Source organism: Stigmatopora argus, chromosome 14, assembly GCF_051989625.1.
Source record: "Stigmatopora argus isolate UIUO_Sarg chromosome 14, RoL_Sarg_1.0, whole genome shotgun sequence".
In the NCBI taxonomy this organism is placed as follows: Eukaryota; Metazoa; Chordata; class Actinopteri; order Syngnathiformes; family Syngnathidae; genus Stigmatopora; species Stigmatopora argus.
In genome coordinates this window covers 5,452,752-5,471,043 of record NC_135400.1, presented here as the reverse complement: position 1 = coordinate 5,471,043, position 18,292 = coordinate 5,452,752, and the positions used below count along the sequence as shown (strand labels likewise).

Here is an 18,292-nt window from a genome sequence, read left to right as displayed (position 1 = left end):
TTGTGACAGTAGCAAGAAAAGGCATAGTTATAAGTTAGACAGTACAGTGGTGATTGTGATAATGATTAGTTTTGCAATTGATGGACAAACAGACGCTGATCTCTCCACCACCTATGCCGTAACACGGTCCACGTTTTGGCGTTTTAATTTTACTGAACGCTCACGACTTGACCCTTAGTGTTCCATTTTTTAACACTAGAGGGTAGTATTTATCGGTTTTTAGCAGGCTCCACCCAGTTTTGTCGTCATACCCGGAAACGCGTACCACTCCTACCCTATCGTTTCCGCCCAAGACACGACGACTTACATGATCACCTGGGTATCATGCCGATAAATCGTGCTCATCTGCTACTAATAATATAGTATTTGTACAATGAGTCGCTTTGTAGATTTATAACCATACGATGAATACGTATTTTTACTAAGCAGGTCCGACATATTTATTAAAAATAAAAAATAAAAATATGTCTGCGTCCTCATCCCAGAAAGACTCACCAACAACCTCCAACTCATCTACTTTGGACTCGTTATTTTTAGCAATGGGCGACCGATCTTCTAATGACATTTCCAGCAGAGAGCAGCAGCCAAATGGGGGCTTGAAAAAGAAACCTTGTCGTGCTTGTACGGACTTTAAATCTTGGATGAAGACACAGAAGCAGCAGACGACAGCTGTAATGCAGGTGACACGAGGTCAATGCATATTGACAGGTCTCGAAAGGTTGAGTGGTCCGTCTATGGCCGTCAATGGCAGACAATGACTATAAAATGTATACATTGAGTTTTCTACTAACTGAACGAGGTGTTCCGAGCTTGTTTCTCCTTTTCAAACTGGTCTTATGTTACCTCGTTTAGTTCAATTGACGATGATGGAGTCCAATGTGTCTCTTTTGGTGTTGTCAAAATCATCATTAGCACATTTATTTATAAATTTGACCACCGAAGCTTTCTGAAAAATGTGTTGACATGAAGTAAATGTGATTTTAATGTTTTGGCATTTTCCTTATTAACTCAATGGCTGCCAGCGGCAACACCACTAATCCAAACAATTGAAGTGGAAAGGATGAACAAATGTTCATTTGCTGTCTGTCATCCTCCCACTTTAAACCAATTTGACCCCTGGGATTGGAAAAACTCATTTCAAGACTTAATTCGCCCCACCCAGTCAAAATGAATTGGATGTTAATTGTTGTCACGGCAGGCAATTAATTTTGGGTTAATTCCTCGTTCATTTTGGGGGACTTACCGCTCACTTTTTTTGTTGATTTGAGGGCATTTTTAGGTCTCTTACTGCTCTATATGAACTTTCAACATGTCAATTAACTTCCATTTCTACCACATCAGGGGTCCCAAGCGGAGCAAGAGCCTGAGTGCCCGCTGGACAGGCAAGAGTTGGGACGAAACACTTGGTCCTTTCTGCACACCATGGCTGCGTATTACCCTGATGAGCCATCTATCGGACAGCAGCAAGAGATGGGCCAGTTTATCAACCTTTTCTCCAAATTCTTCCCTTGCGATGAATGTGCAGAAGATCTCAGATATAGGTCAGACCACAGAACTTTTGATGTTTAATAACAAAGGTTAGCTTTACTTGGTGGCTGTTGAACCCATTCCTGCACATATTAACTGTTTTTAACCTTTACAGGACATCCATTTAACACATTGACTGTCAGACATCCAATCCATTTTGAGTGGTGGGGGCAATTCAACTTTGCCCCTCCAAGTCCAAATGGATTGGAGGTCTCATGGCATCCATGGCAGTAAAATCCTCCCAGTTTAAATGACTTGGGCGCCTATTACCGTCAATGGCATGTGTTAATTCCTATGAAAAAAAATCTAATTTAGTGTTACTTAGGGCCATAACTAGAGTTTATTTGTTTTTGTTCATTTCATTTTTGTTAATTCACCTTTCATTGACACTGTATTCAGTTATATTGAATATAGATTATTTATAAGTATATAAAAAAATAACACAAAAATGCAATAAGCATTTATAATTAAATTACTGTGGTACCTCGACATACGATCGTAATCCGTTCCGAGACTGAGATCATATGTCGAGCTTTTCGTAACTCGAGCGAACGCTTCCCATTGAAATGAACTGAAAACAAATTAATTCGTTTCAACCCTCTGAAAAAACACTAAAAACAGGATATTGGATAGGAAAAAATGTTTTATTTCTTCTAATTCGCCATATATTGACAAAGTAATAAATAATGAGTGGTTTAATAGTAATAAAATGTGTTTAATAGAAGTACAATTAGATGCATTTCGCGGAGGGTAGAGACAGCAGCATACACGGAGGCGGAGGGGGGGTGTTCAGGGGGACTTTATCCACGGCACTCGTAAACGAACAAACAAATTTAAATTAACTTGGATAAATATATACAGATACTCAACGTTTAATGTAACTTCACACAAAACTGAATTCTAATTTTGTTTTAATCTTTTATTACCTTTGTTCTGGCCGGGTTAGTTGTTTGCTACGCCTCCACCCTCACGTTCGCTATCGGTGGGCTGTTTGCTCTTGTATTCCCTTCAAAATATTCCGAAAATGATGCACACAGATGTCCTCACAATAGGATAACACACCACCACTTGCCAACGAGAAGTAGTCTTGAATTAGCGATCGCTCCGCCAACGGGAGCTAACATGCTAAGGGGGGAAAACAGGAAATGCAACCTCCTACCCACATATTGATTGTGGGTAATGAAGTTTTATTCTGAGAAAGGGTGCCATTGGCAATCAGTGTTGTGTGCACGAGTATATTTCATTACCCAGAAAGCCCTCTTTTTGCCCGCGCATGCGCGTTGTGCGTTTCCTGGTCCATGTGTAGGCGAAAGAAACCGTTCAGTGCTCATAGATATCTGTAATACACGAAAGAGATGCAGCAAAAAAAGACAATGCGCTACAATGATAAACAGCCTCTTATGTCATGGCCACCTGGCTTGGTCGCATCTCGAAATTTTGATCGTATCGCGGGCGAATTATACGATCGAAATTTTCGTCGTGCCACGAGCATGTCGTACCATGAGCTGATCATAGGTCGAGGTACCACTGTATAAGGATAGTCACTTGCCATATAAAGGATTAAAGGTCTTAAGTGCCAACGTTTGAATAGGTATCAACTTTGGTTTTGGGGGGTTAATTCAATAATTTACTTGGTTGTAATTTCACACTTTATGGGTAAACAGAGACTATAAATTTTTCCGATCCAATAAAAAAAAAATCGATTATATGTCTCCTTCAAGACCCTAAATTCAAATCTCTTGTCTCAGAAGAAGAAAATGGTAATTGTAATTAAGACAGTTTGAAATGACATCTTTGGTCTTTTTTGTCAGAGGCAGTTGTTCAGATGACATCATTTCCTCCCCACAGATTAAAAACCAATCAGCCAGACACAAGAAGCCGTCACGCTCTTTCCCAGTGGTTCTGTCGACTCCATAACAACATCAATGTGCGTCTGGGCAAGCCTGAGTTCGATTGCTCCCGAGTTGATGAGAGGTGGAAGGATGGATGGAAAGACGGTTCCTGTGACTGAAAGAAACCCTCTTTGAACTTTGAGTGTCGACACTTTGGCTTTCGGAACAACATCATGTGAAAGGAAATTATTGAATATTTGATGGATATTCCTGTTTTGCGTGGGGTATTTAAGCCAAACACTTATGTACATACAGACTGATTTGCCGATTGCAACAATATACAACAATAATTCTATGAATTTTTGGGGAGACACTTCAATGTTGTTCTACACAAGTAATATCCCCAACATTTTTCTAGGGAAATAATTAAGCCTAACCAGATTATATTTTTAAAAAACACTGATCCATTATGTTAGATAATGTGTTTTGTGCAAGGTATAGCATTTATGAGGTAAAATTTTATCTGTGTGTGTGTGTATGCATGTTTGGGTTTTAGTTTATGATTCTGGGATCTAGGGAATTAAAAGTGGGCTACATATAGTGGTGTAGTCCTACCCTTGATTGAAAATTACTTGATTCACAGAGATGTTTCATTTTATTTATATTGGCTTGCTTACATACCGGCCTAAATTGAGACAATAGGCTTTAAGTGCATAGATAATAAATGGGTACATGCACAATGTATTAGGGTTGGGCCAATATATTACATGCATATATACCGGGATACTTTGTATCGCAATTGTGTATTTGCTCCTGCTAAGAATCAATGTATCATTTTAAAAATAAGAACACTATTTAATTTAAAAAAAAACATAAGTTTTCCATTTAGCAGAGTGTTTATGTAAACTCGTTGGTTGACATTGACAATGGTAGACGTCCAGTTCATTTTGACTAGGAAAGGCGAATAAATTAGTCCTCTAGTGCCATTATTGGCACTGAAAGATGAGCATTCACAGTCAGTCTTCCCAGTTTAAATGAATTGGACGTTTATCGTTGTCCATAACAGATAATGGGTTAAGAAAGGCTCATGTGAATGCTTTAATCATAAAGTCTTTATAGAAATGCTGAACTGAATTATTGTGAGGAAGACAAATGTTCTTGACTGTTCCACAGCAGTGCAGAAAATAAACATTATTTTTCCATTTAGAAATATTTTTTTCATTAATAGTCGTATCGTAGAATATGATATAGTTTCATTTCATTTTCTATGCATCAATATAATTGTTGTATGCCACGCTGTGAACTGTTATAGTGAGCCCTGTAATGCAAATTGTAGCAGAGGTACTCAGGTTTTACACCACGATAATGTACATTTTGTCTACTACTTATAATCACAAGGGTCGCTGGGGGTGCTGGAGCCTATCTCAGCCAAATATGGGCACCGTGAATTGGGTGAACCAGTGGCCAGCCAATCGCGGGGCACCAAGAGACAACAATTCACACTCACACTCATACCTAGGGGCAATTTAAAGTATTCAACCAGACTAGTATGTATGCTCTTGGGCAGGGGTGTCAGACTCGGGTTGGTTTGCGGGCCGCTTTAACGTCAACTTGATTTCACGTGGGCCGGACCATTTTAGATATAATATTTAGATTTTTTTAATACATTGATTAAAAGCCCTGAATATTCAGTTTTTTATAGATCTAAAACAATGTTTATTTTAGCTTTTTTTAAATATATTTTTAGATTTTACAAAATATTTTTTGAACTAAAAACACAGAAAAAAATGATTAAAAAATTACAATTATTGATTTAAAAGGGGAAAAATCTGGAAATTTAATATACATCTATACTCTTCATTTTAATTTGATCCTAAAACAGAAAGTCGGCACTCATTATTTACTTTCCCGGGCCACACAAAATGATGCAGCGGGCCAGATTTGGCCCCCGAGCCGCCAGTTTTACACATGTGCTCCTGGGGATGTGGGAGGAACCTGGAGAAAACCCACGCAAGCCCGGGGAGACCATGTATATTTTTCGATCATTTTTCACGAAAAATCTATGTTCAGGTCTCAGTCGGGGCCATGAAGCACCTATTAAAATATTCCACATTCCTAATTTGGCAGTGCAGTATTGATCTCAATGCGCTCTCGGGGAAAGCAGCCCTCGTGCTCGCCGCGCGCGCACGTCGCATGAGGCGTGAGCGCGCACGCAGGAGCGTCCCTGCAGCAGAGACCGACTGACAAACCAGCAGAGCTGGGCAGCGCGTGCCCCGGAGCCGCGAGGAGAGAGCAGCGAGCGTCGAGGAGTGTTCACGGAACCAGCGATGATGGACGGAGTGGGATCTTTCGGGGCGGGCCGCACCGGGACCACTATCGACCCTATTAGTTTCGCCAAACAGCCACAGACGATCCTCAGAGCCTTGGCGTGGGTGAGAAAGATATATTTTTTTAATTATTTTTATTTTATTTATTTATTTTATTGTGAAATGATCATTTACGCTTCTGCTGCTACTGATTTGCGCGTGGGTTATCTCCCTCATCATAGCAGTGTGAGCCTCGTGACGTTTTTTTTTATGTCGTTGTTATTAACGGTTTAAAAAACGCACAGAGGATGAATTAAGGGAATGTGTCTGAAAATAGTGCTACATGTTCTGTTCTGGGAAATATTAATGCAGAGGATGAAACCAAGGCCCGGCTATTCTCTCGTGTTTTCGTTATTACAGGATGTTCAAGGGACGCAAACGCAACATAACCTTTCCATTTTTATTATTGTTTTTTCTGCCGGGGATCTTTGAACTGCGTTGCAACATCCATGTTCACTTAGGCCTTTTTATTTGTGCTCAGTAAACGATTATGTGGCCGTATTCAACACGCTAAGGCATATTGTTCGGGGAAAATTAGCTGGCTTTAACGTCGTCGTTTTTCATCCCAACTCTGATTGGTCCGTGAACGTCACGGCGCACGAACGCACGAACTCGCGTTGGAGCGTCACCTCAGGGTGACACGCAGAAGGTCTTCTCAATCCCACCAGCACGACCGCTGTGGGAATGTCCGTGATATAACAGGGTGAATGTGGTGTAAATATTAGACCCAAAAAATAATTGTTGCGCTATTTTAAAAAAAACATGTCTTTTGAAAAATGGGTGTTTAACAAATAAAAGATTGAGTTTACACACTTAGAGAAGGTGAAGAAATTCAATCACTCGTCTACTAGGATCCGACAGCCATTTCTGGCCACCATAAAAAAATTCAACTCTCTACATAGCACGGTTTGGACAAATGTAGCGAGAGAATCTTAAATACACACACACACATCCATAAATTGCGCTTTATAAGGTTTATAGATGAAAACATACCTGCCAACCTCGGCCAATTTCCTCCCTTAATAATGATTGCAATTCTCCTTATTAAGCGATAATAAACCGTACAAATGCAACCTGGCACACATTAACTCACAAAGGGCGTACTTGAAAGCGTAAAAAAATCCCCAAAGTGGACCTAGTGCCCAATCTGTAGCTGTTCCTGTTTGACGCTGGCAACTTGACAGTCTGGGTACATTGCTTGGTGACGCGCTATATTCATTCAGGGAAAAGGCGGACGGGGGAAATCATGCTTAAATCATGCCAATATTATCAGTCGACGATGACCATTTCGTCTGCTACCAGTGACCGAGACGATCCGGATTAGAGCCGAAATGGGTACAACAAGATCGGTTTGACAAAAACACATATTAAAAAAAAGTCCCATACAAAAGTTGTTATACGACGTACATAATTTGAAATGATCAAAAATTAATAAAATACGGGAAAAACGTAAAAGTTGACAGCTATGTGAAAACATTTGTCTCTGGCAGGAAAATTTGTATTGGTAGTGCCGAAATTCTTCTTAATGAATCAGAATATGAAGTGGGCATTGTCAGATTGTGGCAGGCAATGAGTTAAGTCTTATCTGCCATCAATCCATCCATCCTTCCATCCTTCCATCCTTCCAACCTTCCATCCTTCCATCCTTCCATCTTCCATCTTCCATCTTCCATCTTCCATCCTTCCATCCTTCCATCCATCCATCCATCCATCCATCCATCCATCCATCCATCCATCCATCCATCCATCCATCCATCCATCCATCCATCCATCCTTCCATCCATCCATCCATCCATCCATCCATCCATCCATCCATCCATCCATCCATCCATCCATCCTTCCATCAATTCATTTCTCCATTCATCTTGTTTTCCATTGATCCATTCCTTCATTGAACCATTCGCCCATCCACCCACCCATTCATCCATCCTTTGGAGCTAGTAATGATTCTCTCTGTTCATCCATCCATTCATCCATCCAACCCCCCTGCTTCCCTCATCCATCAATCATCGTTTTGGTCCAACATTCGTGCTATTAGTTAATTATTCAAAATATTTAAGTGGATATCACATTGCATATTCCTGAACATTCATTCATTCATCTTCCATACTGCTTGTCCTCACAATGGTCATGGGAGGTGCTGGAGGCTATCCCAACCAACAACGGGCAGCAGGCGGTAGACACCCTGAATTGTTTGCCAGCCAATCGCAAGACATTTCTGAACATCTTATCTTTCATTTTGTGAACTGCTTTATGCTCATTAGGATCGCGGGGGGTGCTGGAGCCTATCCCAGCTGACTCCAGGCCAGAGGCAGGGGACACCCTGAATCGGTGGCCAGCCGATCGCAGGGCACAAGGAGGCGGACAACCATGCACACTCACACCCATACTAATGGGCAATTTAGAGTGTCCAATTAGCCTACCATGCATGTTTTTGGAATGTGGGAGGAAACCAGAGTACCTGGAGGAAACCCACGCAGGCCCGGGTGAACATGCAAACTCCACACAGGTGGACGTGACCTGGATTTGAACCCAGGACCCCAAAGCTTTGAGGCCGACGTGCTAAACACTCGCTTCACCGGGCCGCATTTCTGAACATGACTGCAAATTATAAGACTATAAATAGCCCTCAAAAGTCTTATTCTAAGATATATGGTAAAGAGCTGAATACATACGTGTATTTTTCATACATAACCAGAATTTTGCAGTACTTTTTTTTTTACAATGACATCAATTCGACTTTTGCAGGTGCATTAGTTTGCTGCATAAGCACCAAGCCACTAGAACCACCTGTGTATCCAAGCAGATTACAAACACACGTGATTGTAGCTCCGACATTCTTCCTTTGTGTCCTTCCACCATCATATGACCCACAACCCCCATGTGGGTGTGCGTGCATGTCACATGGCCCTATTCTGCCATCCACTTTTACTCAACTCATCAGTATGTGAGTGAGTGTGCAAAGAGAAGAAAGATTGATATAAAAAAGAGTGCTGCTTTTAATCATGAGGAAAAATATGATTACAATTATAGCATTTATGTTTGCAACTTGTCATGCTTTTTCAAACGCGTGCCCACACGCATGATCCCTCAGGACCGTTTGATTCTGAAAAGGAAGTAAAGCATCAAGCTCTCGGGTCAGTCATAACAGAAAGGATGAAAATTAGGTTAGTGCGTTTAGTTTGAATGTGCTTGAAAAAATGTACACTTGCAATGATGGCTGGTATGTTTATTAACTCATTGACTGCCATTGACACTGATAGATGTCAAATCCATTTCAACTGGCATGGTTAGTGCGGAATAATCATATGAGAGGCTGGCAGTGATTGTTTAATTGCTGCCAACTCCTACCAAACAAAATGGATCGGACGTCTATCGTCGTCAAAGACTACAAATATTAAAACATAAGATAAATTGAAAGCTGTTTGGCAGTAGGAATATTATTGATGTGTTTCCTAGTTTCTTTGTCTAATGGGTGGTAATTTGAAAAGGTTACGGTGTGGTCAATTTAAAAAAGAAATGAGTTAAGGAGGGCGGCCCGCCGGATGAGTGGTTAGCGCCTCGGCCTCACAGTGGGAGTCCTGGGTTCAAATCCAGGTTGGTCCACCTGTGTGGAGTCGTGTGCGGTCGATTGGTCCACCTGTGTGGAGTCGTCTGCGGTCGATTGGTCGCCGGTCTTTTGGTCGCCGGTCTTTTGGTCGCCGGTCTTTTGGTCGCCGGTCTTTTGGTCGCCGGTCTTTTGGTCGCCGGTCTTTTGGTCGCCGGTCTTTTGGTCGCCCGTCTTTTGGTCGCCGGTCTTTTGGTCGCCCGTCTTTTGGTCGCCCGTCTTTTGGTCGCCCGTCTTTTGGTCGCCCGTCTTTTGGTCGCCCGTCTTTTGGTCGCCCGTCTTTTGGTCGCCCGTCTTTTGGTCGGCCGTCTTTTGGTCGCCCGTCTTTTGGTCGCCCGTCTTTTGGTCGCCCGTCTTTTGGTCGCCCGTCTTTTGGTCGCCCGTCTTTTGGTCGCCCGTCTTTTGGTCGCCCGTCTTTTGGTCACCCGTCTTTTGGTCGCCCGTCTTTTGGTCACCCGTCTTTTGGTCGCCAGTCTTTTGGTCGCCTGTCTTTTGGTCGCCCCGACCGCGACAACGGGCGACCAAAAGACCGACGACAAAACAAGGTAAAACAACACGGTCTACGCATCAATAAAAGCCAACAATGGCCATGAGCAGTTTCACTGAGCCGACATGTGAGTGTATAAGAGTTTGTATGTACATGCGTTGTCCCTTTAAGAATCTACGTCAGTCAGGGTCTTAACAAGTTCTCCAACAAAAAACAATAAAAGTTCAGGAAATTTGGAGCTTTTCTTTAGCCTAATAATTACTAGGGCATTAAGTATGACTAAATAGTAATTCGCAGTTTGTATTTAGGGAATTTGAGCAACTATTTAAATGGTAATTATCACTTACCTTCCGGGCGACCAAAAGACCGGCGACCAATCGACCGTGTACCGCTGGGATAGGCTCCAGCACCACCCGCAACCCTAGCGAGGAAATGAATGAATGAGCAATATGAGAAACATTATTGAGTGTCGAAAAATGTGAAAAAGGTTTTGCTTTTGAAATGGGTTTCACTGTAGTGACATTGTCTATTTAGTTTCTGATTAAGGGGTAAAAACAATGTTGGCTAAATATGTACTTGCAATAATTCGGTCTCAGATCATCAGTTGTTTGTGGGTGCAGTTTTTTGTTCCAACCGATCCAGCACAGACCTTTAGCCAATGAGATTTCTGCAGCAAACAAGAAGCACCTGACTGCAATCCACTGATTGCACTTGTAGGACACCAGATTGGTGAAAAGTTGTCCTCTTGATGGGTTGGAATGAAAACCCGCACCCACTGTGGCCCTTTGTGGAATAGTTTGGGCACCCCTGTTCTAAAGACATGGATGGTAGGCTGATTGAACACTCTAAAATTGCCTCTAGGTGTAAGTGTGGATGTAAATGGTTGTCTGTCTCCTTGTGCCCTGTGATTGGCTGGCCACCAATTCGGGGTTTCCCCCGCCTATGGCCCGATGTCAGCTGGGATAGGCTCCAGCACCCCCCGCGACCCTAATGAGCATAAATCAGTTCAGAAAAAGAAAAAAAGAGTTAAGGAAAGGTGTGTCTTCTAAAAGTAATAAACAAATAATCTGTTTACAAGAAGAATTTTTAGATCAAATGAAATAGTTGGTAGGGTTCAAAATTGGCAAAATCACTCCAATAACAACATTTGCTTATGTAAGTATTAATATATTTACTTAAAAGAAATTTCCAGATAAAAGAATGAGTTCATTCATTCACAACAGTGCTTAACTTGGTCAGGGTCATGGGGTGCTGGACCCCATTCCAGCTGCTTAGGGTGAAAGGCTAACTATACCCTAGAATGGTCACCAGTCAGTCATAGGGCACACACTGAGACAGACAATCACACCGCCACTGAGCAGGGATCCATCACACATTGCCCGCACCGAAGTCAGGCCAATGAACCACTACACCAGGGGTGTCAGATTCGGGTTGGTTCGCGGGCCGCGTTAACGTTAACTCGATTTCATGTGGGCCGGACCATTTTAGATATAATATTTCGATTTTTTTATAAATTGATTAAAACAACTGGATTAAAATCCCTGAATATTCATTTTTTCATAGATCTAAAACAATGTTTATTTTAGCTTTTTTTAAATATATTTTTAGATTTTACAAAATGATTTTTGAACTAAAAACACAGAAAAAAATGATTTAAAAAATTACAATTATTGATTTAAAAGGGGGAAAATCATGAAATTTAATATACATCTATACTCTTCATTTTAATTTGATCCTAAAACAGAAAGTCGGCACTCAGGATTTACTTTCCCCGGCCACACAAAATGATGCGGCGGGCCAGATTAGGCCCCCGGGCCACCACTTTGACACATGTGCACTACACCATCAAGTGGCAGTACAAGTGTTAATTCACTCATAAAGTAAACTTTGAATTTCTACTCCCTGTTCTACAGATTTTCTCGCTGGTGGTTTTTGCATCCATTGTGAACGAGGGCTACGTGAACATAGGCAGCGAGCGTCTCTACTGCATCTTCAACAAAAACGCAGATGCGTGCAACTACGGCGTGTTCGTTGGCCTGGTGGGCTTGTTGGCCTGCTCCTTCTTCATGTTGCTCGATTACAAGTTCTCTTCCATTAGTTCCGTCAAAGACCGCAAAAAGGCCGTCATGCTTGAGATCGGCTTCTCAGGTGAGGACGCCAGTCGTTCCAAGCATCAGGGGTTGGAATACCGTGGGATTCCCCCTTTGAAATGCCCTCAAAACTGTGCTATTTTTATGTATCCGATGAATGAATTTCACACCGCGAGATATAAAAAGAAGTTAAAGCTTTCAAGTTACAACAGTCGACTTTGTGTTTCTCTCATTACAAAGAAGCTGTGTCATTATTCATTCAGGTTTCTGGGCCTTCTTGTACTTTGTAAGTTTCTGCTTCCTGGCCAACCAGTGGTCACGGACAACATCCGATGAGCTGCCCCTCAATCAGGGCGCAGATGCAGCTCGTGCCGCAATCGCCTTCTCTTTCTTCTCCATCATCACCTGGGTAAGAAATAGGATTGTCAAAATGATCCAAAAGCATGCTATTCTTTGTGGTAATGCAGGATATTTTTGAATTTTATTTTTTTACTCTTTGGCTGCCGTTTTCGGTGCTAGACGTCCAATTCATTTTTACTAGATGGGGGAAAACCAAACTACATTAAGTAAATTGGACATCTAGTGCCGAAAAATCTGCCTCCGTACCCTCCCATTTTAAATGCTGTCAATGGAGGCAATAAGTTAGTCATTTTAAGTTGGTGCCTTGTTCATTTTGACAGGTTACGAGTTATTTCTGATACATTTTGGGGTGTTCCGTGGTTCACATCTTGTACATTTTGGATCATTTTCTGTTTATTTCAAGACATTTCCGGGTCCCTTCCTGTTCATTCCTGACTTTGTGTTGATTTTTGGCCAATGCAGTTCACTTTCTGTTGATTTCAGATCACTTTTTGTTGGTTCTGGGGCTATTCCCGGTCACTTTCTGATGATTTGGGGGGTCACCTCTTGTACATTTGGAATTTTTTCATATTGATTTAAAAGCATTCCCGGGTCACTTCCTCTCCATTGTTCAGATCCTGTTGATTTTGAGCCACTTTCTTTTGGTCTTGTGGTATTTACAGGTCACTATCTGATAAATTTGGGGTATTCTGGTCACTCTTTGTACATATTTGGGTACTCCCTATTAATTTTTAGATGCAGCTAAAAGGAACCTATCGAGGGTTGTTTGCTTTTGTATTCCCTTCAAAATATTCCGAAAATTATGCACACAAATGTCCTCGCAATAGGATAACGCGGGACCACTTGCCAACGAGAAGTAGTATACAGACGCTCCCCTACTTACGAACGAGTTACGTTCCGAGAAATTGTTCGTAGGTGAATTTGTTCGTAAGTTGCTTCAGTGCTATATTTTGTATTATAATTTATGTTTAAGGCCTATATAAGTATATTGAAGGTTTATATAGGTGCATTTGTATGTTTAAGGCTTGTATAAGTAACTTGCATTGGTTTGTACTGAAAAAAACATTTAATAAAATGGAGAGAATACGTACAGTACTGTATACATACTACTGACGGTCGAACGATTCAAGTTGTATGCCCGTGCAACGCTCACCATTTTCTCACCCGCATCAAGCTTCTTTATTATTGCCACTTTCGTTTCAAATGAAATGGCTTGCCTCTTCCTTGCACTACCACCCTCACTAGAATCCTTTCGCTTTTCACCAACCATATAGAATAATGGATGCACAAGATATTTAATGATAAAAATGAAAAAAGTTCTTTGCGCACTGGAGATACGTTCACGCACTTACCACTGCAACGAACTGGGTGGGCAGCGGAAGGTGGATGCTGGGTGAGCTCTCACAGCGCCAGGCGTCGGTATTAGCGGCGGAAAGAAGCACTACTCGGAAAAAGGCGCGCAATCCAAAATCTAACTTACAGCATCTCTTTCCGAACATTTTTCGACATATGCCATATGCGCAGACATGTTCGTATGTACCGTTGTTCGTAACTCGAATGTTCGTAAGTAGGGGAGCATCTGTATACGCCATTCGCACTGACTAACGGTAAATAAAAAACATTAAAAAAATGCAACACTCCGCCCAGTTCTCGCAGAGACATTACACGAGGGAGTTGCGACCAGAAAGACAGTGCCCATGATGTTCTTATGAGCAGCCTCTCGGGTCCGCTGTCTGCTCGTATATCAAAATTTGTCTCGTATCTCAAGATAAACATTTGCTCAAAATTTTAGTCGTATCTCAAATTGCTCGTATGTCGGGGCACTCGTATGTCGAGGTACCACTGTACTGTGTGTCAGGTGTTTTGAGTCCACTCCTTCTAAGCGCGTGTCAATCTGACTGTATTTTCAGGCTGGTCTTACAGTGCGTGCAGTGCAGAAGTACCTCCTAGGCACTGACATGACTCTGTTCACCTCAGAGCACCTAGATGGGGCAGCCCCCACCCAGCCCTGCCCCTCCAACTCACCAGGAGGAGGGGGCACCACCGAGTCCACAGAAACGTACCAAAACCCTCCGTTCACAGAGAACAACGCGGCACCTACATATCAAGTTCCTATTTACTAGAGAGGATACTGGGCAAGAGGTGAGGCCAAGGGGGATGCTTAACACAATTGCTCTCTGTCGTGGGCCACTCACAATCAACGTGGGCTGAATTTCAGTAATGTGACAAAGAAATCTGCTGTTTTGTTTCCTCCTCTTGTGGTTTATGTAAACATTCCAGCTTTATCTGCACTTTTCTAGACCCACTTTCATGCAGATTAGGATGTATAATTAAAAAAAATGAAAACAAGAGGAGGAACCATAGAACATAAGACCATTTGTCAGTCAATATACACGCAAAATAGGCTTTTAAATCGTAAGCAGTATGACAAAAAGCACCTTCACTTGAAATGTAAGTGATTCCCTCTCATGCCAAACTTTTCTTTTTTATGGGTTCAATTTTAGTTTGTTTTCTTGCTGCAGTTAAACCGTGCTAATGTGTATTGAATCTGCATGTTTCCAAATGTAGAGATAGCAACTCAAGTGCCATATTTTACTGACAGTGACTTAACTGAGTAGATTTTCACATGCTGAACATCATCCCCACGACAATGTTTTGTGACAAAGTGCAATATCTCACATTCTCATGCAGATTTGTTGTGTACTATAGTACAACACTGTAGCATAAGTAGACTCATTTAGGGTGAATATAGAAAGTGAAACCACAATATCACTAACATTTAAGAAAAAAAATGTTATGTGATGTGTACAAATACAAAAAAATGTGTTCTGTGTGTAGTTTTCCGACCAATTTTAATATATCTATTGTTATTAGTAATATTTTTATTACATTTTATCAAGCACTTATAAAATGTTTACACACCCCTGTTCAAATGCCACATTTTTTATTTCAAAAAATGAACCAAGATACGTCATTTTATCTATCCTGGTGTCATTTGTTTTTCACAAAAAGCTTACATTTGAATAAGGTTTGAATATTTTACAACCACGAAGCGAAGTAAATTATAAGCATAATAATGTATAAGTTCACTCTCTCACTTCAAATGAATTGGATTTGTTGGATAACTTTATTTATCCCGTATTCGGGAATATTTGTTGTCACAGTAGCAAGAGGGTGAGGATGCAGAAATAGGAAAGGCATTTTAGACATAAATAGATAGGTAATAAGTAAGTTAATAAATAAATACATGAATAAATAAATAAATAAATAATAAATAAAGAAATAAATAAAGAAATAAATAAAAAAGTAAATAAATAAAGAATCACAGTTGATTGGACGCTACATCCTCATTAATGGCTCTGAAAAAGTTAAAAATTGAAATTGTAAAATATGCCTTCCAATACTTGTTCTATATTTATTGAGATGATATCTTTGTAAATGTGATGCACTGTTCGTTTGCCACATTATCAAAAATTAATGAATTTTAATGTGTGTGTTCACTTTCTATATATCCACTGTCGACCATTCGTAGGCTCCGTCTCAAATGTCACGCTATTCAACTTTGAATTGTTCTTACAAACCTCAGGCTAGTTTGACTTCTAGAATTTGAATCCAATTCAAGCTTGAATATTAATTTTGGTCATGGAGGTAATGCAAATTATTCCTCCCTGATTGAGGTAAACTCGACTCAATTCTACACGTGCAAAATTCCATACTAGGGAATGTAGGGAGTTTTTTTTTCTATATCAAGTGTTTCCGTTTACTTTTTAGAAGCTGCCAAACTGCCCTATGTTCTTAAGAATCTTTTCTTCCTTTTGAACACATTACCGCGGCTTGTTTACGGGGGACTATGTTTTGGGGTGACATGCCAAACTACAATGCTCATTGGTTGTTTGGGAAGAGGAAGCTGATAGGCTCAGATTTGTGTGTGCTTGAGTGCGTGAATGCGTCAAAATGTTGGGTTACACTTATTTTTAGAACTAACAAAGGACATAGACTAATCTTGTTTGCCGAAATACATTTTTAGTGCTCTATGATATAACAATATATATCGCACAATACAATTTAAAACATTTTATCAACATTTTACATGCCTTTTGTCTTGATCGCCAAAAGGACCACTTTTTGCCATTTAAATTTTAGCCAGCAGATGGCACCCAATTTGCTAACTTGCTACAAGGATAGGATTCCAATAGTCATAATACGTAGTACTACCAACTGGCCTCAAGATGTCCCTATATAGTTAGCAAATTGGCTTCTCCTGCCAACTGTACGTGAGTAATGGATGTAGAACAATTGAAAATAACAACACAAAATCCAATCAAAAAACAATTCGTTCCAAATTCGATATAGAAACGTTTATTGGTTTAATCCATTCTTTAATAATATTATGCTATCTTAATATATGGCAGTCTCATCTCACTTTCTGGACCGCTTTATCCTCATTAGGGTCGCGGGGGGTGCTGGAGCCTATCCCAGCTGACACCCTGGATCAGTGGCCAGCCGATTGCAATATATGGCAGTTTTAAAAGTTAAAACCACTCTCTGGTATTAGGAGAACATTAGATTTTTTTTTTTACATCCGAGCAAAAATTTGTGTTAATGTGTGCTGAATGGTTTTAGGTTGCAGCATTACTTGATGCATTTAACTCTGTGGCAGGTCCAATTCAAAAATAAAGTTAGTTAGAGGAAAAGCAGTAATAATTGTTGCGCATTTTTTCACCAAATAAATAAAATTGTATTGTATTGCAGCATAGTGATATGCTACGAGATTGCAATGCAAATGTACACTAAAAAGTAACTATAATGGGAAGTGCATGATACTATTGTATGAAACTAACATTTTACATTGAAATTCAATCTGATGGAGTTGCCATGGTTTTGCTCATTTTAATAATGTTTACAAGTTAGGATGAGTATGAATGCCCTCCATCCAGAAGCAATGCTAAGAATGACATAAAAAAAAATGCTCAAGAGGGCAGTTATTTAGGTAAGCATTTGTGACAATTTTACCCCAAAAAATCACTGGCTTTTGTTCATCCAATTAACTAAATGTTTTTTTTTCAAACTATATTATAGTTTGAAGTATACAAATTGTTGATTTCTCTTATAGTATAAGAGAAATTAACAATTTATTTCATGTTATTGATTAAAAATGATACTACACCGGTGAGGTTTTCAGAGTATTTTAGACTCATTTCCATCAATATTTTGTAGTGAATGTGAGGGAACAGAGTGAAGGTTTTTCATGTTGAAACTGTGTACAGCGAACATAAACTGCTAACTAAATGATGATGATAATGCATATTTTACTGGAATTTCTCAAATGATGGCTTCATTGTTTCTCAAACTGGATTCAAAACATAAACCCCTTGGTGCCTGAATTCACATTTAAAATCAAAATAATTAATAATATAGATTTTAAAATTTTAAAAATCTGAATTTTTCAAAACAATCTAATATACTCTGTGAACACTACATATATTCACGAGCTGGTGGTGAATGCCTGAACAATTATACCTAAAATACCCATTAGGCAATTATGTAAATATATCACAATAAAAGGAATAAATACAAATTTTAAAAATACATATATCCTAAATTTGAAAATAAATAAATAGAAAAAATATAGAAAATAATTTATAATATAGATTTTAAAATTTTAAAAATCATAATTAAAAAAAATATCTAATATTTACTACTGATGGTGTAGAGCACATGTGTCAAAGTGGCGGCCCGTGGGCCAAATCTGGCCCGCCGCATCATTTTGTGTGGCCCGGGAAAGTAAATCATGAGTGCCGATTTCCTGTTTTAGGATCAAATTAAAATGAAGAGTATAGATGTATATTAAATTTCTTGATTTTCCCCCTTTTAAATCAATAATTATATTTTTTAAATCCATTTTGTCTGTGTTTTTAGTTCAAAAATCATTTTGTAAAATCTAATAATATATATTAAAAAAGCTAAAATAAACATTGTTCCAGATCTATAAAAAACTGAATATTCAGGGCTTTTAATCCAGT

At 39.9% G+C, this 18,292-nt stretch overlaps 2 protein-coding genes across 2 annotated transcripts; both read left to right on the top strand.

Moving 5' to 3' along the window:
* The first annotated feature begins 306 nt into the window (after window positions 1–306).
* On the top strand, window positions 307–4,569 carry gfer (growth factor, augmenter of liver regeneration (ERV1 homolog, S. cerevisiae)). The gene is made up of 3 exons (XM_077619083.1): window positions 307–680; window positions 1,342–1,541; window positions 3,376–4,569. Exons 1-3 carry the CDS (start codon window positions 465–467, stop codon window positions 3,536–3,538), a joined length of 579 nt encoding a protein of 192 aa, XP_077475209.1. The 5' UTR covers window positions 307–464; the 3' UTR covers window positions 3,539–4,569.
* A 951-nt stretch (window positions 4,570–5,520) lies between these two features.
* Window positions 5,521–15,442, top strand: syngr3a (synaptogyrin 3a). Its single transcript, XM_077619493.1, has 4 exons — window positions 5,521–5,791; window positions 11,733–11,967; window positions 12,173–12,318; window positions 14,180–15,442. The coding sequence occupies exons 1-4, from the start codon at window positions 5,687–5,689 to the stop codon at window positions 14,390–14,392; spliced, it is 699 nt and encodes a 232-aa protein (XP_077475619.1). The 5' UTR covers window positions 5,521–5,686; the 3' UTR covers window positions 14,393–15,442.
* The last annotated feature ends 2,850 nt before the right edge of the window (window positions 15,443–18,292 follow it).

What these genes read in the sequence shown, in the direction of transcription:
- gfer (XM_077619083.1), top strand. Translation starts at nt 465, where the DNA reads ATGTCTGCGTCCTCATCCCAGAAAGACTCACCAACAACCTCCAACTCA. An exon ending in AGACGACAGCTGTAATGCAG is followed by an intron (nt 681 to 1,341) that starts GTGACACGAGGT and finishes CTACCACATCAG; the next exon opens with GGGTCCCAAGCGGAGCAAGA. An exon ending in GCAGAAGATCTCAGATATAG is followed by an intron (nt 1,542 to 3,375) that starts GTCAGACCACAG and finishes TCCTCCCCACAG; the next exon opens with ATTAAAAACCAATCAGCCAG.
- syngr3a (XM_077619493.1), top strand. Translation starts at nt 5,687, where the DNA reads ATGATGGACGGAGTGGGATCTTTCGGGGCGGGCCGCACCGGGACCACT. An exon ending in TCCTCAGAGCCTTGGCGTGG is followed by an intron (nt 5,792 to 11,732) that starts GTGAGAAAGATA and finishes CCTGTTCTACAG; the next exon opens with ATTTTCTCGCTGGTGGTTTT. An exon ending in TCTTCTCCATCATCACCTGG is followed by an intron (nt 12,319 to 14,179) that starts GTAAGAAATAGG and finishes CTGTATTTTCAG; the next exon opens with GCTGGTCTTACAGTGCGTGC.